This window comes from Oncorhynchus nerka, linkage group LG23 (genome assembly GCF_034236695.1).
Source record: "Oncorhynchus nerka isolate Pitt River linkage group LG23, Oner_Uvic_2.0, whole genome shotgun sequence".
Classification (NCBI taxonomy): Eukaryota; Metazoa; Chordata; class Actinopteri; order Salmoniformes; family Salmonidae; genus Oncorhynchus; species Oncorhynchus nerka.
This window is the reverse complement of record NC_088418.1, coordinates 45,776,405-45,797,173: the sequence shown is the minus strand read 5'-3', so window position 1 is coordinate 45,797,173 and position 20,769 is coordinate 45,776,405. Positions and strand designations below refer to the sequence as shown.

General features: G+C 47.0%; 1 protein-coding gene across 1 annotated transcript in view; it reads right to left on the bottom strand.

Moving 5' to 3' along the window:
- LOC115106099 (forkhead box protein P2-like) overlaps positions 1 to 20,769 on the bottom strand; it is a 116,062-nt gene that overhangs the window by 24,022 nt on the left and 71,271 nt on the right. Inside the window, 5 exon segments of the mRNA XM_065008151.1 lie at positions 4,397 to 4,501; positions 6,507 to 6,762; positions 7,656 to 7,830; positions 10,573 to 10,662; positions 11,939 to 12,076. Coding sequence (XP_064864223.1) covers positions 4,397 to 4,501; positions 6,507 to 6,762; positions 7,656 to 7,830; positions 10,573 to 10,662; positions 11,939 to 12,076 — 764 coding nt within the window.

Here is a 20,769-nt window from a genome sequence, read left to right as displayed (position 1 = left end):
GGCCCAGTCAGACTCAGAGCAGTACAAACAGAGAGGTGAGGGAGGGAAGAGAGGCCGGACGCCTTCACAAAGACAGCTCTGAACAAACATTTCTGGGGCCACCCTGTAATTTATGGGTCACTTTAGAGGCATATTGATTTTTGTTTTGAGAGGGGAATAACCAATGTGATGGGTCCAATAGCACAGGAAGGCAGAGAAACAGAGAGAGAGCTGGGGAGATTGACAGATGGAGGGATTCAGGGACAGAGAGGCCACACTAATACAGTGGTGTGTTGTGTATAGCAGGATTTTCTCGACAAAAACAAAGCCTCACCGCCCATTAAGACAAATATATACACTATATACTGAAGTTATACACTGAGAGTTCTAAGAGCCTGCTAATATACCTTCAAGCACATATACAGTATGGTGTGCCTAATTGTCCATGTGTCCTATCACAGCTTCGTCGCCCCAGACCCTTCATGCTAGCTAGGCTGGGGCCTCTTACCACCCTGACTGTCTAGCATGGCGCAGAGTAACACAAACACACATTGCAGACCCACACCAGACCAGACAGCAGCATATGCATAACTAATGTAATGCCCTCAGTTTTAAAGGTCTTGTCACACCCAGCCAGACGTCTGGCAGAGTAGCGCTAAGGGGGCCTATCCGGGGGCTTCTTACTGCCTTGTGGGTTTAATTAAGCAACGGTTAGAGACACTCGCGGTCAGGTTAACGTTTTCTCTCTCTCTCTCTCTCTCTCTCCACTTGCCATTTCTCTCTCTGATGCTACTGCCTGCTGGGTAAGGGGGAAGAGGGGGACATGGCGTCGGAGGGTAGAGAGGGGAAGAGTTAAGTGAGGAGGCAGATAAATTGTCTGTGTAGACGGTGAGGTGCATCGATTTAGGGAGACCCTGGTCTGAGGGTTTGGCGGTCGGGGCATGCTGGAGGTTTAGGAGGGTGGGTATGAATATATATGGGCTGACGGGCTGAAGGATGTTTAATTGGAGACGATAATCAAACGGTAACTAACTCCTCTCAGATGGATGAGAGAGTGTGCGTGTGTGTGTGTGTGAGATCACAGATGGGAGAGTAAATCAATACAGAACAAGGGAACAGAGCAGGAAGCATTATATAATAATACTAAACAGAATGGATGAGTAAAATGTATGCGATGTGAATGAATAAAATATTTCTGCATTGATTGCAATGTACAGTACCGTACTATGCCAACAAAATGTACACATGTCACATAACACTAATCTAAAAGAACAAACCTGGGTGTGAAATGAGTTATTCTCATTCCTGTCAAACCTTCTGTGAAAATATATACGCCACAAAACTATTTGGAAGCACATACACTTACATGCATCGACATGCACGCACAGCCCCCTACCCGACACCCCCTCGAACACTCCCCACGCTAATATTACGTTTGAACTACAGAGCTAACACAACGTGCCAGTCAACCTCCAGGCTAGCTCTCCAGGTGAACACACATAAAAGAGACACTGAAGAGCTATTAAATGCTGATCTTGACAAGTTTCTTCCCCGCAACACAACAAAAGATGACTAAACGCGCCCGCTGCATGTTTCCTACCTCCAGCAACCAACCATCAGGTTACCTAGGTTTCCCCCCTTCCTCGCGTTCTCCTCTTAAAGTGCCATTTGATTCTGACACCTATTTTATGTCAACCATTTTAAAGTGTGTTTGTACCTGGCTGTTGCCGAGGAGATGAGTGGCATCTCCGAAAACATTCAAAAGGCTCTCCCTGACACCGACGACACCTCCTCCAAGGCAAGGCAGACGAGCAGCCATCTTTGTTCTGCCAGGAACACATTGTCTTTTGTTGCTGTCTGTTTTCATGTGCCGGTTACAGTACATGAACCTCTTGACTCCTCGCAGGCTGGATGCAACGACGCGGAGTCTCACCCAGAATCTTTAAGGCTGTTTTGTAAAGACATTCGTTTGAAGCAGGGTCCCTTTCCACACTACACCAGCTGTCAGAGAATTACCTGCAGCGCCTCTTCCCAGTCTACTAGTGTAAAGTACATGCCTATCTGTGCAATCCTTTCTTCTACACTGCTCTTAAAGAACATACACAGTCACATGTTTTTGTAACCTACTGTGTACCTATGCCCTAGCCTAAATGAGAAACTAAGCTATAAAGACGCCCATAGAGTAAACATACTTAGCCGTGTTTACATGGAAGCCCGTGGTACAGTCGCGGGTGGTTTCAGTAAGGCAAAGTGAACTGAGTGTACGGCGGATAGGCCACTAATCCGCTATAGCCACGCAGTCTCCCACACAGCCAAAATCTTTCTCAAGCCGCAAGGGCAAACTTCTCCTCTGCACCAGGGCCTCCAGCAGAATAGATACTGTAACCTTATGGTACTTGAAAATAAAGGAGAGCCGCACACTCTAGGAGCTCAGATGCAAAAAAATGAAATATCCAACGTTTCGACAGCCAAGCTGTCTTCATCGGGGTATAATCACAAACACCGCGGGATGACTCGTTTGTATAGGGTCAAAAGACACACAGGTGTCTGTAATCATGGCCAAGAGTGGCCTAATATCATTGGTTAATTCTCAAATATTAAAATGGCATGCAAAGAACAGCATACAAAAAAAAACTAATGATAGCATACGATCATAGATCCATTTTAGACGACACAAGCTTACAAACAATTACAATGGCAAAGTCACAATAACCGCAAGAATGGCTTCAGATCAAAGTCTACGTTGAGACCGAGGGGAGCAAGGGTCTTTAAGTTAAAGATCCAGGCAGCCTCTCGTTTGAACAATAAACTATCAAGGTCACCGCCCTCTCCTAGGGAGGGTGACATGTTCGATGCCAAAGTCAAAAACGTACATAGTACTGCCTATATACTGCCCCCCCCCGAGCAAACCTCTGCCAGTGACATCCACCATGCTGCTCCATGCAGTACATCTTCCCCAGGGGATAAGCACACATAACAGCCATAGAAAAGACATTGTGATAGAAATACACCTGGAGAGAATCAATTCAAAGGAGCGTCTATTGTCGGCGTGTCCATTGAATAGAGGCATTGATATAATGCACAATACATGCCTTGTCTGTCTGACTCGTGGGGCCTGTAGAGGTTTGTATATTAAGGCAGTCTGGCTTTCAGTCATTTCTCTTTACACAGACACACATTAGCCCTAGTGTACATGCTAGTGCTACAGACGGCTGTGTAATTAACCAAGCTACCGCCGTTGGTTTTGCCTGACCTAAATCCTACAACTCTGGTTTGGCCCTGGTGGGTTTCCATATCATCACAGAAGCACGGTGATGGAGTCACAGCACTGTAATGTAAAGGAAGAATCCGCCTCGCCAAAATAGAACAATATCCCAATTTCAAAAGAGTTTTGTGTGGAATTTACATGGACATTTACACCAGTGGAAACGCTCGTCGAGATCATTATGTCTCAGTTAATTACAAATCTAATTAGAATATTCCAATGAACGCTTTGGCCCTTTTCTGCTCTCTTTTCGGATGAAGAGAGAGAAAGAGCCAAGCTTCTCCAGCGAGTGGCAACGTGATAACTTGTAATCTACGGCACAAGAGAACACCTTCTCCTTTTAATGTCTCCCACTGACATCCCAGGCAACAAAGCAGACCAATTACAAATGAGCTAATTAACTAAATTGTTGATGGCGCATGAAGAGTTCATTCAGTCCGTCGTCGGCGCCATGACAACACTGAATGCAACCATTGTGGGGGCCCCCGCGCGTCAATACAAGTTGCCATTCGTTTTTTTGACGCTCTTCACACAAGCCTATCAGGCCCTTTCACGCCAAGTCGGCGAGCCGAAGAGGAGAATTGGGTGTCAATCGGAGATCATTTACATCGAGAGTTAATGTAGCCAGCAAGCCTGACAGTCTATACAAACTATGCGTCAAAATGTCCCAATTGAGATGCAAGCGTGTTTATCTCTTTGTTGGGGCCCCCTCGATTAAGCTCGCAAAGAGCCGCTCTGGTACTGTGGGAAATAACCCAGGGTAGGCCTCTGCGGCTTCATCACTGAGAAACAAAATATGTACAGCAGCTAAGCTCGTCTCAGTTGATGAACGACAACTTTTATACCATGGAACATAAGACGTCGTTTCTGCTGTGGGAAAGAGGCACGAGAGGCGCTTGGGCAGGGCGACAGGAAGCTTCATCAGATATCACGGGGGCCGTTGTCTTGGCCCCTGGTTGTTAAATGAAACTGTCATTGAGCTTGGACTTTAAAAAAAAGTATAAACACAGGAGACTGTAACGTAATGCACAAGTCATGAAGTAAATTCACGGTGTAAGCTAAGACATGATGATACATGCGGTCGGTCAGTACAGGAAAGGGGGGGGTGAGTAAGACACAGCGTAGAGAGTACATTCTCAGAGTAAGACCTACTTCAAAAACTGTCCGAAGTCCTCACAGACGCTCTCGCAGCCGGGCCACTTGCACACCCCGTGACCGTAGAGGGAGTGGGAGGCTCCGCTTTCCTCGTGTAATGAGCTGAGGAGAGAAGAAAGGGAGAGAGGGAGAGACAGGGGGATAAAATGAGAGGGAGAGAAAAGGAGGGCGCGATGGATAGAGAGAGTGAGATGGGGAAAGAGAGAGAGAGAGAGAGAGAGAGAGAGAGAGAGAGAGGGTGGAAGGGGAGGGAGAGAGACGGGGGAGAAAGAGATGGGGGGTGGATAGAGAGAGAGCGAGAGTGAGTGAAAGGGAGAGAGGGAGAAAGAAAGAAAGAGGCAGGTAGAGTTAGACAGAGGGAGAAAAAAAAGGATGAATCGGAGGTAGAGAGAAGGAGAGAGAGAAGGGTAGACTGGCGTCAGATTCATCAAAAAAGCCATAATGGCTTGAGGCTGCTGGTGGCTGTCAGGTGACCATCAGCGACAAGCAGGTCAAAGCAGGTCAATTCAGCCCTGTTCTATTGAATAGTTCAACTGCCAAGGCTGCTAGGTGGAGGGAAGGAGCCTAATTAATCCAAGGATGGAAGTTACTGTCTGCATCTGAAATAGCACCCTATTCCCTATAAAGGGCACTACTTTTGGCCAGAGCCCATGAGGCTCTTGATGCTCTGGCTAAAGGTAGTGCACTATAAATGGAATAGGGTGTTCCTAATAACAGAAGGGAGAAAAGATGAGAACTAGCAATATGATTAACATCTGATTATTGATCTAGAGGTTTAGCTATCCCCAATCTTATTGCAAACCCCCAAACAATGTGTGAAAAACTATCCAGCCAACCCATTTACAGAGGGACCAATTTCCTTTTCTTATTTTGCCAACCCCAATTTCTTCATCTTGTAAAGCGATCAGCGGAGGGCTTTCAAGTAAACATGAAAAATCCAGACAGCCATATAATTTTCATCATGAGATGAATGTAATTCGTGTTATTTTGAGGACAAGAGGGGGTCCTGCTTGAAAAATGGCACCCGAATAAGTTACGACCCCGGGTAGACAGCACATCCTATTAAAAGTGACGGTTTAACCTTTCGGCTCCACTTGTTTCTGTATTTGGGGGGTTGGAGGGTGTGTGTGTGTTTGTGTGTCGGTGTGTGTGTGAGCGCTCACACATGCTTTCTACAGACAGGCTTTCCCTCCATCGATCCACTGTGTGTTAGTAAGCATCTCTCCTTGACAATAACGCCGCGTTCGGGGGGGACACTAACAGATAAAAGGTGTTTTCTTTCTCTTATTTTACCCTCCCTCCTCCTCCTCCTGTTTTTGTTTCTCCTCTAGGGGGACGTCTGCCTTCCAAAGACATCTTTTTCAACTCCCCCGTTTAGTGGCGGCAGCAGATAGCATCGACTTGAAACCAATTACACAACACATCCAGCTCCACTGTAATCTCCCCACACCGCTACACCGCGCCACATTCTTCGTATGGCGCAGGAAAGAGCCTTGAATAATGCATAGAACCAGATAGGCAGATATGCGAACGGTGTTTTCTTACAGTCGGAACCACAAACAAAGGCGGCAATCGCAAAGGATAAACATTCTAAAGTACCACCTTGGCATCACGTAATCTGTTTACATGACAAGAGGTACGGTAAGGTGATTTCAAAAGAAAAGCGCCACTAAATACTTCACGTGCGAGGCGGTTACCTTCGCTTTCTGCTCGCACAGCTGTGTATTGCTGCCGGTGTCTTCTTCTCCTTGCTTTTGATATGGTGTAAGCAACTGTGTTCAATAGCATCCTACGCTGTCCCTAGGGAGGCCGAGGCTGGTTTTTGAATATTACCAAGACACTAATAAACGATTGAACAAACAAACAATACATCTTGTTCGACCCTGCAGGAACAAATATGTTTTTTTGTTGTTGTTTTTTTCTAAACGGGGACAAATACTCTGATCGGTTGTTTCTATAGATAATTATTGGATGTATTTGTACATTATTGAAAGCCATAAAACAACAAACAACTACCAGCCGACAACGAGCTTTTTGTGTCGTCCTAACTTTTGTGTCTACAATGTGTTGTGTGGTGGGTGGCGGACGAGTAGCTCACTTTCCGTACCTCTCCCGTTCCCGTTCCCTCTCTCGCTCCCTCTCCCTTCTGGAATTGAGTGCGGGAGACTGGCCGTTGGCGATGGAGTGGTGGGAGATGGGGGGTGACGCTTTGGAAGGGGTCGAGGAGGTAGTCGAGGAAGAGTTGGTAGTGGTCAGGTCCAGGCCGCCGACGCCGACGCCGTGTTTGATGTCATTGTCCTCCATGTTGTGGCCGCCGGTCACGTCCTTCCACAACTGTTGGAGATCCGCTGGGCTCAGTCCAGCTGGGAGAGGGGAGAAACAGAGGACCAACACAGTTACGCACACACTGCAATGCCTGGAGCTGATTGTCTTGTAGACTACGTCAACACAGAGTCATAGCTTCCTCCTGTTTACTGCCGTCCATCTTTAACTCAGGATTCGTTTTTTTTTTTTTAAATCAAAAGACACACGGCTACACTGAGAGATTAACTGGGATGATCTCTTGTCAGCGGTTCTACTTAATAATAAGAATGCAGTGTTCCAATGAAATCTACAGGGAACCACGGGCATCGATCCACAATGGCTGCCACTGGATTACAGTCACAGAGGAAGCAGAATTCAGTTAGCACAAATGATATTATCTAGCTAGATAAACAGGCATCGTCCTTTTGTTTCAGCCTCACACCGGTAATTGACCCACCTTCGTTTTGTTTCTCCCTAGTTGTTGTTGTTGTTGTTTTCACCCCCCCCCCCCCCCTTTGGTAAACACGTGTTTACTTCTTGGCAAAGGCGAGAGAAAATGGAAGCGGCTCCTCTTGTGTCTTTTCTTCACTGCTTACTGTGAGGCAGGCAGTAAACAACAACAACAACAATGCAGAGAGGGAGGGGTGAGCAGGGAGCGAGGGAATAGAGGGAGAGCGAGAAACACTCACAGACACAGGAAGAGACAGAGAGACAGGCTGAGCTGAGCGAGAGTGAGAGAACGAGGTAGTAACAAAAAGGGAAGACAAACCAAGAGAAAGTAAGATAGAAACAAAGAGGGAAATAGAAAGGGAGCTAGAGAGAGTGAGCGGTGTGGGCACCAGCAGTCACATGCAATATAGCCCCCTCCCCCCAGCCCCAGAACCCCTGAAGCCCCAGGCTCTCCCCCCTTCCCCCTCCTCTCCCCCTTCACTTCCTCCAGCCACCCCCTTACCTGGTGGCATGGTCTGCCCGGGGAGGGCTGCCTGTCCTGGGGCTGGGGGAAGGGAGAGCAGGCCCTGGCGCTGCATGTTGAGCAGGTGCTGCTGCTGCTGGAGCTGTTGCATCTGGAGGAGTTGCTGCCGGAAGACGAGCTGCTGGGTGGCAAGCTGCTGCTGATGCTGCTGCTGCTGCTGCTGCTGCTGTTGCTATAGTGAAGATGAGCAGGAGGAGGAGGAGGAGGAGTGGAGGAGGAGAGGAGCACAAATTACACAAATTAGCAAGAAAGTGGGCACCCACACTGACGACGAGGATGCTTCCATTGCCGATGCTGCTGCTGCTGCTGCTTCCATGATCTTAACTACTGCCTGCCTCTCTTCCTCTTTCCGTTCTCTCTCTTTCCTCGCCTTGTTTTTTGCCTAGTTCCTGTTCTATTCTGTCTCCTCCTCTTGCTGAACGAGGCAAAGCTAGGCACACTGGGCTAATAGACTGGCGGACTGCACTCGCCACTCCAGACTGCTATGAGACGAGTCTTCTGTATGATATTAAGCCCTGGGTAATCCCTTCCCCCCCACAGCTGATAGTTAATTGTCTTCCATTTGCTGATGGTCTATTACAGCTTATGGGGCCGAGGGGAACTCGCTAGGAGATTTACAGCTACTGAGCACACCAGCGTTATCCCCCTCCCTCCACCTCTCCCCCCACCCTCCCAACCTTGTTTACCACGGGACCAGACAGACAGACGATTGCGTAAGCCCGAGCAAAACGACATCAACAACAACAACAACAACAACTGCCAAAGCAACCACAGAAAAACAAGCAGGAGAGGAAGGGCTTAATCAAAACCGTACTATTCCACAGACAAAAATACAACCACAATTCTGAACTATAAGCTGGCGTTATTGCAGGCGCCGATCAGACGGCTAACTGTGTATTACCATGGTATAATATGTTTCTATAAGGGTAAACATGCCAAGAACTGAGCCTCATTTCATTACCAGTTTAGTCCTCAGTGGGCTGTGGATGAGATCTCTGGTGGTCTATTAGGAAACATGGAGCTATCATACAACTGGCTCTGTTAGCTCTACATCTGCATCTCTGCATCTGTATCTCTCTTTCTCTCTCTCTCTCTCTCTCTCTCTCTCTCTCTCTGTCTGCCTCTCTTTTTCCTCCACTATTTTTCTACTATCAGATTCCATTGTAACACTCAAGGAAAGGCTTGTTGTTGTAGGAGAATCTTGCCAAGAATTAAAAGATCAAGGTGGCCATCGAGTTGTGGAGAGACACTCCTGAGGATATATGTGGAGGAAGTCACACTTCACAGAGAGACAAGCTGCAGTGGAAGACCCTTCCCTTCCTAGCCTGGGGGGGGGGGGGGGGGGGGCGACAGACAAAACTTGTGATGCGCTCACTGGAAAACAGACTGCATAATGGATCAAGTCATGTGGATTGGACCCGCCGTCTCTGGAGAAATAAGGGAGCAATTTCTATTCCATATTTGATGGCGACGGAGGGCTGAAAATTCTATCCACAAATCCAAACAGAAACAAAGCCTCCGGGAGGTCAGCAGCAGCTTCCTGTAGGGTCTGCATAATGGGCTGCTTGAACAGACAGAGAGAGAGACAGCGATGGAGGGAGGTAAGAGGGAAGAGAGAGCGATGGAGGGAGGTAGAGAGAGATGGAGGGAGGTATGAGGGAAGAGAGAGAGCGGGAGAGAGGTAGAGTGAGAGAGGGAGAGAGGTAGAGAGAGAGGGAGAGAGAGGGAGAGAGGTAGAGAGAGAGAGATGGAGGGAGGTATGAGGGAAGAGAGAGCGATGGAGGGAGGTAGAGAGAGAGAGATGGAGGGAGGGAGGTATGAGGGAAGAGAGAGAGCGGGAGAGAGGTAGAGAGAGGGAGAGAGAAATTATTCACTTTGTATGTTGTCTACCTCACTTGCTTTGGCAATGTTAACACATGTTTCCCATGCCAATAAAGCCCTTGAATTGAATTGAGAGAGAGGGAGAGAGAGAGAGGGAGAGAGGTAGAGAGAGGGAGAGAGAGAGAGAGATGGAGGGAGGTATGAGGGGAAGAGAGAGCGATGGAGGGAGGTAGAGAGAGAGAGAGATGGAGGGAGGTATGAGGGAAGAGAGAGAGCGGGAGAGAGGTAGAGAGAGAGAGAGGGTGAGAGGTAGAGAGAGAGGGAGAGAGGTAGAGAGAGAGGGAGAGAGAGAGAGGGAGAGAGGAGAGAGAGAGAGAGAGAGAGATGGAGGGAGGTACGAGGGAAGAGAGAGAGATGTGTCTGGGAAAAGGTGTCTGTGATACCTTTTCTTGATCAATTTAACTGCTTCCCAGATGTTTTGTTTAGACTTGGCCCCGGCGCAGCGTGCGGCGTGCTACGATGTTCGGCTCCTATGACAGACTGCGAGCCTCGCCCGGTAGACTGGCAGGCTGTCAGTGTGATTTATGAGCGCGTCACACTCTAACTTTTCTGCTGCTCGCCACTAGGCCCAAACCCACAGAAGCAGTTCATTAATCAGCAGACCCTGTGACTCGGTCCTGTCTCTCTCTATCGGCTCAAACTGGGCTTTTTTAAACTTTTAACGTCACGTCCCCCATTTACATGTTCTAGAAGGAGGGAGAGAACCCCCCCTCTCTCCCCCGGCGGTAGATAACAAGTGCCAGTCCTCAGTCCATCAAACACACACTCAGGCACATACAGTACACATCCAGTAACACTGGGAGAACCACTAGCTGAAATTAGAGAACACTAGCTTTTGGATTAGCTAGCTTGCTCTGTGGAATCCCAGAAACATGGGAAGGTCTCCCCAAAACTATGGCTGCTAACCTGGAAGACTGAACTGAGTGAGACAGCCAGCAGGACATCATCTAGACTTGTTCCCTGTTTGTCTTGCCTCCCACTCGCAGGCCATTCCGGGTCTGAAACAGATACCCACCTCTTTTACTTGCTTTCCAGGGTGCTGCTGTTGTAAAAGCTGTAGGTGTAGCTGCTCCTGTTGTTTCTTATAAAACTCCTGCAGATGTTGCTGGGAGGGGAAGGAAGAGAGATAGATGATTAAAAAAAACATTCCAGGTGACCCAGGAGAATGTCCATATTGTCTTCTGGCTATGTAAATAGACATTGGCAAATGCTTCTTTTCTCTTGGTGTCATTGGTACGGGCGTGTGACGTTTTGGGCCGTTGAAAGCCTTCGATTTACTCAGACAGAGTATATTGACCATATGTTATAATACTGTAGCAATGTGTTTGTAAGGTTCATGAGGAGTCTGTTTCCATTCTAGAGCAGCAGCAAAAAGAGCATTTGCCAAGGTTCTGACATGTTGCAATTCATTTTGTATTTTATTTTGGGAAAATGAGGTGCCACAACAACACCGACACATGTTGGTTACGAATAACACACAGTGGAAGTGCCATAAATAATCGTATTCATTTTCTAGCAGGGGACACACATACTGTAGTCTCGCTCTCCCGCCATGTCTTCTCCATTTGGACTTTAAATGGCCTCGCACAGTACTGGAGGGGGCACAATTAATCATATTAACTAGAATACAGTTTTTGGTCTAATGTCTTGACAGGCACTGAAATGCTTTAAAGTGAATGCAGCACACTCGAAGGACCCGGATTCATCACTCTAAACGAAAGGCGTTTAACACACATCACACATAACATCCACTCTCTGCTGTCTATGCGACTCTCAGTGACTCCTGAAGAAAGAGTAGATACAGCAGGGTAAAAAGTCTTATCAAGAATATAAATTGCAATCAGTTTGTAGCCTGCATGGGACATCTTCCTGAAACGGACAGCTTTTACCTTTCCCGAGGGCTCCCAGGAAATAGACCCGCGGAGGGATACAGGGAATTGGTTGTGACGTGGTCAAAGTGGTCACTTCTAGTCTCTCTTTTCTAACTGTGTCAAGGGCGCAGGGGGCATGGATGTACTGTACCTTATGTGTGGTGGGTATACAGTGCTACTGTCTGTGTGTGTGTGTGTGTGTGTGTGTGTGTGTGTGTGTGTGTGTGTGTGTGTGTGCTGTAACTCCCATTGACTTCTCATGGGACATCACATAGAGAAAATAACGGACATGATTCAAAGCATCCCAGATAGAATGTCCCTGGCCACTCTTTGGTTCAATGGATGCAGGCATTATGTGACCATCGCATGTAACTGTGCGTGTATGACTGTGTGACTATGTGTGTGTGTCTAGGTGAATGCCTCTCGGTGTGTATGTGGTTGTGTGGGTGGGTGTGTTACTGTGCGTGTCTCTCTGTGTCTATCTACTAGGTGTGTGTGTATGTTAGGTACCTGCTGCAGCATCACAGCCTGCTGCTGTTGGAGCAGGGCCTGGAGCTGCTGAGGGGATAGGACCTGCTGCTGGAGGATCTGCTGCATCTGCTGGGGGGTGATCACCTGGGGACTCATCATGGCCACCGACACTGGCACCTGGAGGGTGGGTGGGTGAGAGAGAGAGAGAGAGAGAGAGAGAGAGAGAGAGAGAGAGAGAGAGAGAGAGAGAGAGAGAGAGAGAGAGAGAGAGAAAGGGGGAGCAACAGAGGTACAGAGAGAGAGAACGAGAGGGAGGAAGGGACAGAGAGAGAGAGAGAGAGAGAGAGAGGGAGAGGGAATGCGTCAGGGTCTGGCTGGCCTCAGAGCCCACTGGGAGCATGGTAATTGGGGACCAAAAGGTAGAGAAAGCATGTCTCCCGTCACCCTTGTGCTGAGGCACTCTGTGCTGAAGGATGGATGGGTGCTGTGCCTTTGTGTTTCCTTGCCTTATTTTTGACAGTCCGCCCGCTGGGAGAAGAGAGGGATTTAAATAGACGTATACCCTAATTAGCTGAACCCTTGAACCGCCTTAGGCGGTTAGCCTATCAGTGGCGGCCATTGTGAAACAGCAGGAAAATGCACAACTCCAAAGTTGATTAAAATAACACAGTTGAAGTGGACACTTGGTATGCACAATCAGCATGCCAGCACCCAGACAACCCTGAGGTTAGAGATCACTCAGAAAGAGCCTTGGAGAGACAGGGAGGGAGAGGATTCTTGGAGAAACTTGCTCTGAGAGAATTGGTGCTAGTTGGTGCTGGAAGGACAATTCTGTTCGTGGAATTACCAGCTGCCGTTCTGCAGCGCATAGAAGTTTCTCTACTTCTTCACTCTCACCAAAAAGCAGCCAGAGGCGCAATTCTTTCTCGGCTGAAGTGTCATCTTGAAAAACCTATGTCATTTTTATAGGCGATAAGAATCATTCAATTACTAGCTGCTGTCAAAACTGCTAGAGAGAACTTCACCAAAACAAAACAAAGATATATATTTCTCAGCCTTATTTATTATTTATTTTATTTGACCTTTATTTAACCAGGCAAGTCAGTTAAGAACAAAATCTTATTTATAATGACGGCCTCGGAACAGTGGGTTAAATGCCTTGTTCAGGGGCAGAACGACAGATTTTTACCTTGTCAGCTCGGGGATTTGATCTAACAACCTTTTGGTTACTAGCCCAACGCTCGAACCACTCGGCAAACCTGCCTGCCGTATTAGAGAGTAGATAGTGACTTTCTAAGACAACAGATCAATAACAAAGCAAGAAAGAGCCAACTTTCCTTTGCTTCTCACTTTGATTGCCTGCATGAAGCACATAGAAACAGGGGAATGTAGCTATAATGCTAATATATCACTTCTTGTTCAATTCTTCATGCCTGGTATTTAAACATATATATATATTTTTTACAATGACTGGAATGAAAACAAACGCTGGGATGAGTTTGTTTACTCTGCTATGCTGCCGAATAAAGGAATTTGAAACTTTCACTGACACCTGTTGGGGACATGGTTTAATCTGAAAGTGTTATTTTTGACTGCAAGGGCTTTAGGCATTTTCATATTCTATTACACAGGCTCCGATATGACACATCCAACCATTGCAGACACAGAATAGTGTACCAAATAGTATCGTATGCTAAGATAAGGTGAATTAAATCTCTTGCAGGCGTCTTTATAGAATAGGACTATACTGAATATTACGGTATGTGGTTGTGGCCATTCCGTAGCCCTCGCTAATTGCGACATCGTTTAGCGCATCGTCGCTATGACAGTATACGATGACGGCGTGACAGTAAGGGCCAATAAGACCCTCCTGTCCCCCTAACGTCTAACGCTACTGTTTAATCAAGCTGCTTGATTACTTTCCATACATCTCTCCCTGTATCCCCCCCCCCCTTCCCATCTCTCAGGCCTTGACACGTCCTTGTTTTGCTCTTCTCTCCTCTCCTCAGCCCAGGTTCCCCTCTTTGATTAGCTGAGACATTTGCATGGTCACTACACATTTTTCATTTTAGAAGTCATTATGCATTAGCGCTCCTGATCGCCCAGCTTGACTAATCCTGATGAACTGAAAATCACAGCTGAAGGTCAAACTCCATCCCCAGCCCCATCCTCCTCCACCCCACCCCACCCCACCGCACCGCCACATTCATATTCAAACAAATCCTAGCCTGCCACCATTGTTCATTAGGGTCTTAGAGAGAGAGTGTGTGTGTGTGTGTGTGTGTGTGTGTGTGTGTGTGTGTGTGTGTGGGCGGGCGCGAGTGTGTGTATGTGAAGGCTGTTGTGTGATAGCAGGAGCCTCACTCTCTTCTGCACTTCGTCGAGGAGACACAAAAGAAAGCGGCCGAACAAAGCAACCAAAGTCACAAACGAAACATCTGCATGTGACTAAAAGCGCCGTGCTTCCACCGTCAGTGTTATTAAACCTTAAGATACATCTGAGACGTGTAATTACACTGGGGGCCGCCCCGTTGCATTGTGGGGGACAGGATGACAATGCTTTCATTTAAACCCATTAATTGGCTGCTTGAATGAGGATCCTATGGTTAATGTGGTTGACAAACGGGGGGACCTGGTGTGAGTCTGGGTTTTGAAATGTAAACCTGTAAATAGTGAAAAGACACAACCACACAAGACCACATAATGAATCACTACACCACTAAACACCATGTATTCTGTAAGAGGTATAAGCCCATGAACGCTGACAAGGAAAACATGGGGACTCAAAAGCCAAAACAGGCAACAAATGAAGTCAAGGAAGTGGCTTTCCCGCATTCATTAGCTTTTTAGCTCGCGGGTGATGGATGATAATCATCTTCGTTTCATCGCTCTTCCCCAAACAAAAAGAGAGGCAGGCGAGGCGGAGGAGGGGAAGGCCCCGGCCCTTGGTCCATTGTTGAAGCCCCAACACAAAGCTAATTCCAGGCATTTAACTGAATGCTTTTCTGCTTGACGTATCAGAGCCTCCAAGATGAGAGACGATAGATAAGTAATTGCTCTCCTGGTTCTTATTCTTCACTGACAACCCGTACATTTAATTTTACACGCGTTCATTTACATTTTCGAGTATATGACATGATAATTGCCAGGAATATAACACCTCCATTCCGCAGGATACCGCAGCCCCGGCCGGTTGATTGACAAGAGCAGTGGATTGAAAGGAACAGAGGCTGAATTGCTTCTCCTCGAAATGATTTTGCCATGAAGGGACAAAAGTAAGGAGCATTTACAGGGGACGTCGCGTCATAAACACGGGCAGACAACGAACGGTCCTCTCGCGCACAGGATCAGACCACCACCACGACATCCAACAACGCTAGGCTCCTCTGTCATCCCAAAGGAACCACGCTACCAATCTACTATGACAACAACAACGAAAACTTAACGGGATTCCTTAAATCATTCGAAAATGAGCTACAGTTGAGGATGGTAACTGGGGGGGGGGGGGGGTAATAACAGAAATGGATCTTTATAATTCCTTTATATGTGCAAATTGTTCCCAAATGGTCCTACTCCAAATCCTCAAAAGTAACACATCATATCATTGGCATGTAGGTTAACAGGACTATAAACAAAACAACACACGGCATGGCAATCAAAGCCGTCTCGGGCGCTCTCTGTTCGCTCCCTATTTGTTGATTTCCTTTGCCTTACGAAAGCAGAGGAAGGCATATAGGAAAGACGACGACTATCAACTTGAACTTTGGAGGCCGTGTGGTTTGCTGCTTAGCTCCAAGGTCTGAGTGCAGAACAAAGGACCTTTAAATTGGATCCTGATGAGAAAACATTGGCTGCCCCTCACAAGAACAAGCACATCATTAAGGTGCTCTCTCTCGCTCGTCACACACCAGAGTCAAGAGAACGAACAAGCCTCTTCACGGCTGCAAAAAGGTCAACTTCTTCTCCGGAGAGAAGTGATCAGGCACCTCTAGACGCCAAGGCAGCAGTTGCGGTTTATTTCCGGTGAGAGGCCTCGTATTTTGTTTGATTTGACTGAGAATTGTGCGATTAAAAACACACCAGCGCTCGGTGGTTCTCTGCATCGAACCGGACCAATGGGCAGATGAATGCACCTTCGGCGATTATACCCACTTGGGCTTATCTCTACGACAAATGGATTTATGATCAAATTACACTAAAGGCTGGAGTCGGAGATATCCCACCGTATGAGAGTTAAAACTTAAACAATTCAGGGGTAAAAAAAAGACATGAATTTCTCTCAATTTCCCTAGAATTCACTTAGCGGTAATAAGTGGGGGAAGTTCCCGATTAGATGTGGGACTGAAGCATAAACAGGGCCGGAGATGGGATGGTGAATGGAGTGAATAACATAAGGGCCTCTTCAGCACTAGCTAAACGGTCTCAGAGCAGCCACAGATACTGTTTAGATAAATAAAATGAGAAATGGAGGGGCATCAGGTGGTAATTACTTGAGCTGCTTGGCAGAAACAAGCTTCAGTGTTAATTAAGGTGCTAGACCCATTTTAGCCCAGAGAAGAGAGAGGGATAGAGAGATGATGGAATTCCTCCAGTGTCCCCCTCTAATTCATCTCAATCCCGGGCTCCCCAGGGGCCAAGGGCCCCAAACTACAGACTCCCTCTGAGCTGCTGAACTTCTGACCCCTCCAGTCCCTTTTCAGCTGACACTGCTCATTTACTAACCAATTACTGCCAATGGTGGCCAGGCTCTTATTGATAGGGGGGTACTTCTAGGCCAGACCACCAAGGCTTCCTACCAGGCCTCCTTCCCTCCTTGCAAGCTTTACTTACTTTTCAGAACTTCTCAGAGAAGTGGGCAAAGTGTAATACATAATGTAATTGCTCTTGCTCTTGCACACACACACACACACACACACACACACACACACACACACACACACACACACACACACTTCGGATTAGGAGATCAATACTACAGATTGTCAGGACTAGAGCTAAATAGATTATCACCCCCACCCAGAAAAAAAATCTATCAAAACATAAAGACACCAATTGCATGAAGTCCTCTAATAAAATAGACGTGGGTTATGGTGGATGCAGTAGTCCTTCAAAACATATCTATCTCTGTGTAGATAAGCCTGATTCCCTTTTCATTGATAAAGCTGAGGACATGTACTGTGTAACAGTACTATTTGCCAGCAGCATACTACCCTGCATACCACTGCTGGCTTGCTTCTGAAGCTAAGAAGGGTTGGTCCTGGTTGGTCCCTGGATGGGAGACCAGATGCTGCTGGAAGTGGTGGTCCAGTAGGAGGCACTCTTTCCTATGGTCTAAAAAATATCCCAATACCCCAGGGCAGTGATTGGGGACACTGCCCTGTGTAGGGTGCTGTCTTTCGGATGGGATGTTAAACAGGTGTCCTGACTCTCAGTGGTCAGGTCCCAATCTGGCCTTCAAACCATCATGGTCACCTAATAATCAGCAGTTTACAATTGGCTCATTCATCCCCCTCCTCTCCCCTGTAACTATTCCCCAGGTTGTTGCTGTAAATGAGAACGTGTTCTCAGTCAACTTACCTGGCAAAATAATGGAGAAATAAAAAATAAGGGAGAAATATGTCACTACAACAGTGTCTACAAAAGTGTTAATAGCCTCTAGTGGAGAGGAGCAGACGCACTCTATTATCACAATAGCTCTCCGTACCGTCTTTACCAGTTGATATTTCCTAGCAGGTATCTTGGTGTGTCCCGCAGTAGCTGGTACTCTTGGAGGGAACAGCCAGTCTGCCTTGTGATGTGCCAGGTACTACAGAGACCACTGGATCAGCCGCTTCATCAAATGACACCAGCCTAAATTTCAAGTGCTTCAAGGAGCTCAGTGAATTATAGTTCATCACTTGGAAAGGCTTCCCAACACCTGGTCTGCTACTCGTGCCAGATCTGCGAGTTAGTATCCAATTAACACCCAGGCCAGAATAATCAGATTGCATGTGTAAGGGTCTGGTATAACTCGCTCATTGCTTCCATGCATCTTCTGTCAGAAGGTAAACGTGTTGCTGCTACATCAAAGGTTTGGGGACGTAGCACTTCCTTCATGTTTTTCTACTCTGCCGCCGCTCGCCTTGGGGTTATATTTCAACTTACTTTGCATCACAATGATGAACCTCCTCTGTCCTCGCAATTTTGCAATCTTGTCCTGTAGGTGTGTGTAACTAACACAGATGGGGGGGGAAATAAAATAGTGTTTTCTTGTTACAAAAGCATGCAGTCACACCGGGGGTGTTCGAGTAAAAATGTGCTGACACTTTTTTCTCTCTCTCCTCCTCCTCCAAAAGTCAACAGAAGGTTTCGTCATGAATAATAACAAAATGTTAGTCTGCGGTGATCGTTTTTTCCTCTCCTACTTTGAGAACCTGCCACTGGCAGGGAGAATGCAGAGCAGATATTAATACAGGGAAATGTGGAATACCATCCTCCATCCTTAGCCTACGTCCTCAGCCTATATCTCTGTAGCCTTTTCTCAAGAGTTCTGCGTTCCAGATGGGGGACTATAGTCAGATGGATGTTAAGGAAAGTGGCGTAGGGATATTTCACCGTGATGAGATGTATGGCGGCGACCTTTAAGGCAGTGACACCCACAGGATGGCCCAGTGGCCACAGTCTGATTGGGAGGCAGATCTGGAGTCACTAAACCACGTAGAAAGGCAAGAACTAACATCATATTTATAATACAGCTCCTCTCATCCATAAAACCAACCAACAGCCAACCTGGAACAGTCAGTCATTTGACAGAGTTCAGAGTTCAACCACTGTACACTGCATATTCACTCAAGGTGAATTTGGTGGCATGGTACTTGGTGTCATTACTGTTAAGCTGCCTTAAAAACATGATATGGTCTTGGTTGATCCTTAAAAACGTTGTATAAAAGAGAAAGTGCTTTCTAAACACCGGTCACGGCTCAGGTTTTTGGATGGCTGACGGTTAACCATTAGCTACTAGAGAGTCAGGGAAAGTCAACGAGGAGGGACCTGGGAGTCTGCGATGTCTTCTATGCTAATAGAGCTGAGGGGCAAATCCAATATTAACCTATGGCACGGATCTTTTGTCTGGGTTGCATAATGTGAAGAGGCATGGAGGGTCGAGCTAGCTATTCCACCACGGGGGTGTCTTTGACACACAGAGTGAAGACCTCCTTTGTTCATCTACAGCGCTGTGCGATCACCTCGTTAATGCCCTTCTCGCACTGCGCGCGCGTGTGTGTGTGTGTGTGTGTGTTGGGCAACCCTCTCCAACGGTCTTCAGAGGTGGTCAGCGGATCACCCCCACCTTCTTTTATGCTGTATACAACGCTGACATCAACGAGACATATCCTATCGCCATGGCAGCCCCTCACTCACCGACACGTACGGGCTGATCCAGCCCAGATACAGCTGTTTACTCAATCCTTCCCCGAACACCCAACGTGCCTCCCACACGGCGCCATCGTTATTCAACGCACACGCTATACATGTGTCAGCGTGCCAGGCTTTGCGGTGTACCCAGTGTGCTATATGCACATACATCACAGGTGAATTGCTAAGGCAGCTAGGGCCTAGCCCACATCAAGGCAGGAGGGAATCATCCTCAGACAATGGAAAACAAACAAGCTAACAAGGGCCTCATTGAGACAATAGAAAACAAACAAGCCAACAAGGGCCTCATTGACGCCGTCTGACAACTTGAGATGTTGACTTGGTTCGGGAGAACAATTGTCAGATTGCAAAGGCCTCTGTAAATCCTCCCTTCCCTATTCGTCATCTTGCCCGTCTCTTTAATTGTATCCTAAATGTCAGTGTATAAAATGCGTTCGGGGAGATAAATATTGCCACAGTGAGAGGGAGAGTAGAGCAGTAGAAAAGAGACCAGAGGGTGTTGTGTGCCTTGGGAAATCCTTGTAAGCAGCATGGTGAAGGCGAGGGGATTTACTGGGAGAAATAGGTGTTTATTGAGCGCTCCCATGGGCTTACCGGGTAATGATAGACCTGTCACATTACGCAAATGTGGAAAAGCAGCTTGTGTCGCCACGTCAACACCGCGATGAACCTCCGGATAGAATTAGTCAGGCGAGAGCCTTTAGCCGGGAATACAAGTAATTAAAATTGCAAGCTGATGCGTTTATATGCTTGTGTACTAAATCATCTACAGTGTATTTGTCTTCCCTGCTCTTAAATACCGGAAAAGGCTGGGATTTATCAGTGACTTAGACGCGTATAAGCAGTAAGCAGGCCTGTCACACACATATTAATCCATTCCATGTTTCTAGCTGCTTTAATAAGACAAGGGGATCAATTTCTCTGATACCTGCAGAGGAACACATGCAGCTAGTTTTGCTGGTGACTCAATCCAAGACAGGTACTATTGAAGCATGGGAGTTCTGGAGCTTTTCCGGCCTTGTAATCCAGGTAAATAAAGATTGTTGGGTAAACTCAACTGGAATGATAGGCGATACCGTTCCATAAAAGTGTCCCATATGAGCATTTGACAGTGTCATTGCGAATCTCTTGGGCGGCGTGGGCCCTGAATAGTTACATCCTTGAGTGAGTGTGCGTTTTAAATGATCAAATAGAAAATATGAACAATCAGAACAATAGAAAGTCAAAATGGTGGATTCAGAAATCAAATCATACAGCTAAGAGGGACCAAACCGAAGCGACCCAGTGGCGTTGAGTTGATATACACCTGAACCTATGCTACTACCTCTCAACAAAGACCTTCAGTCTGGACATTAAAACAAAGAGGTGAAGACATCGATAAAGGACGGATCAACAGATGGATTAACCAGAGTCACTACACGCTGCTCACACGGCCCCCCGATTCATATTGATTCATA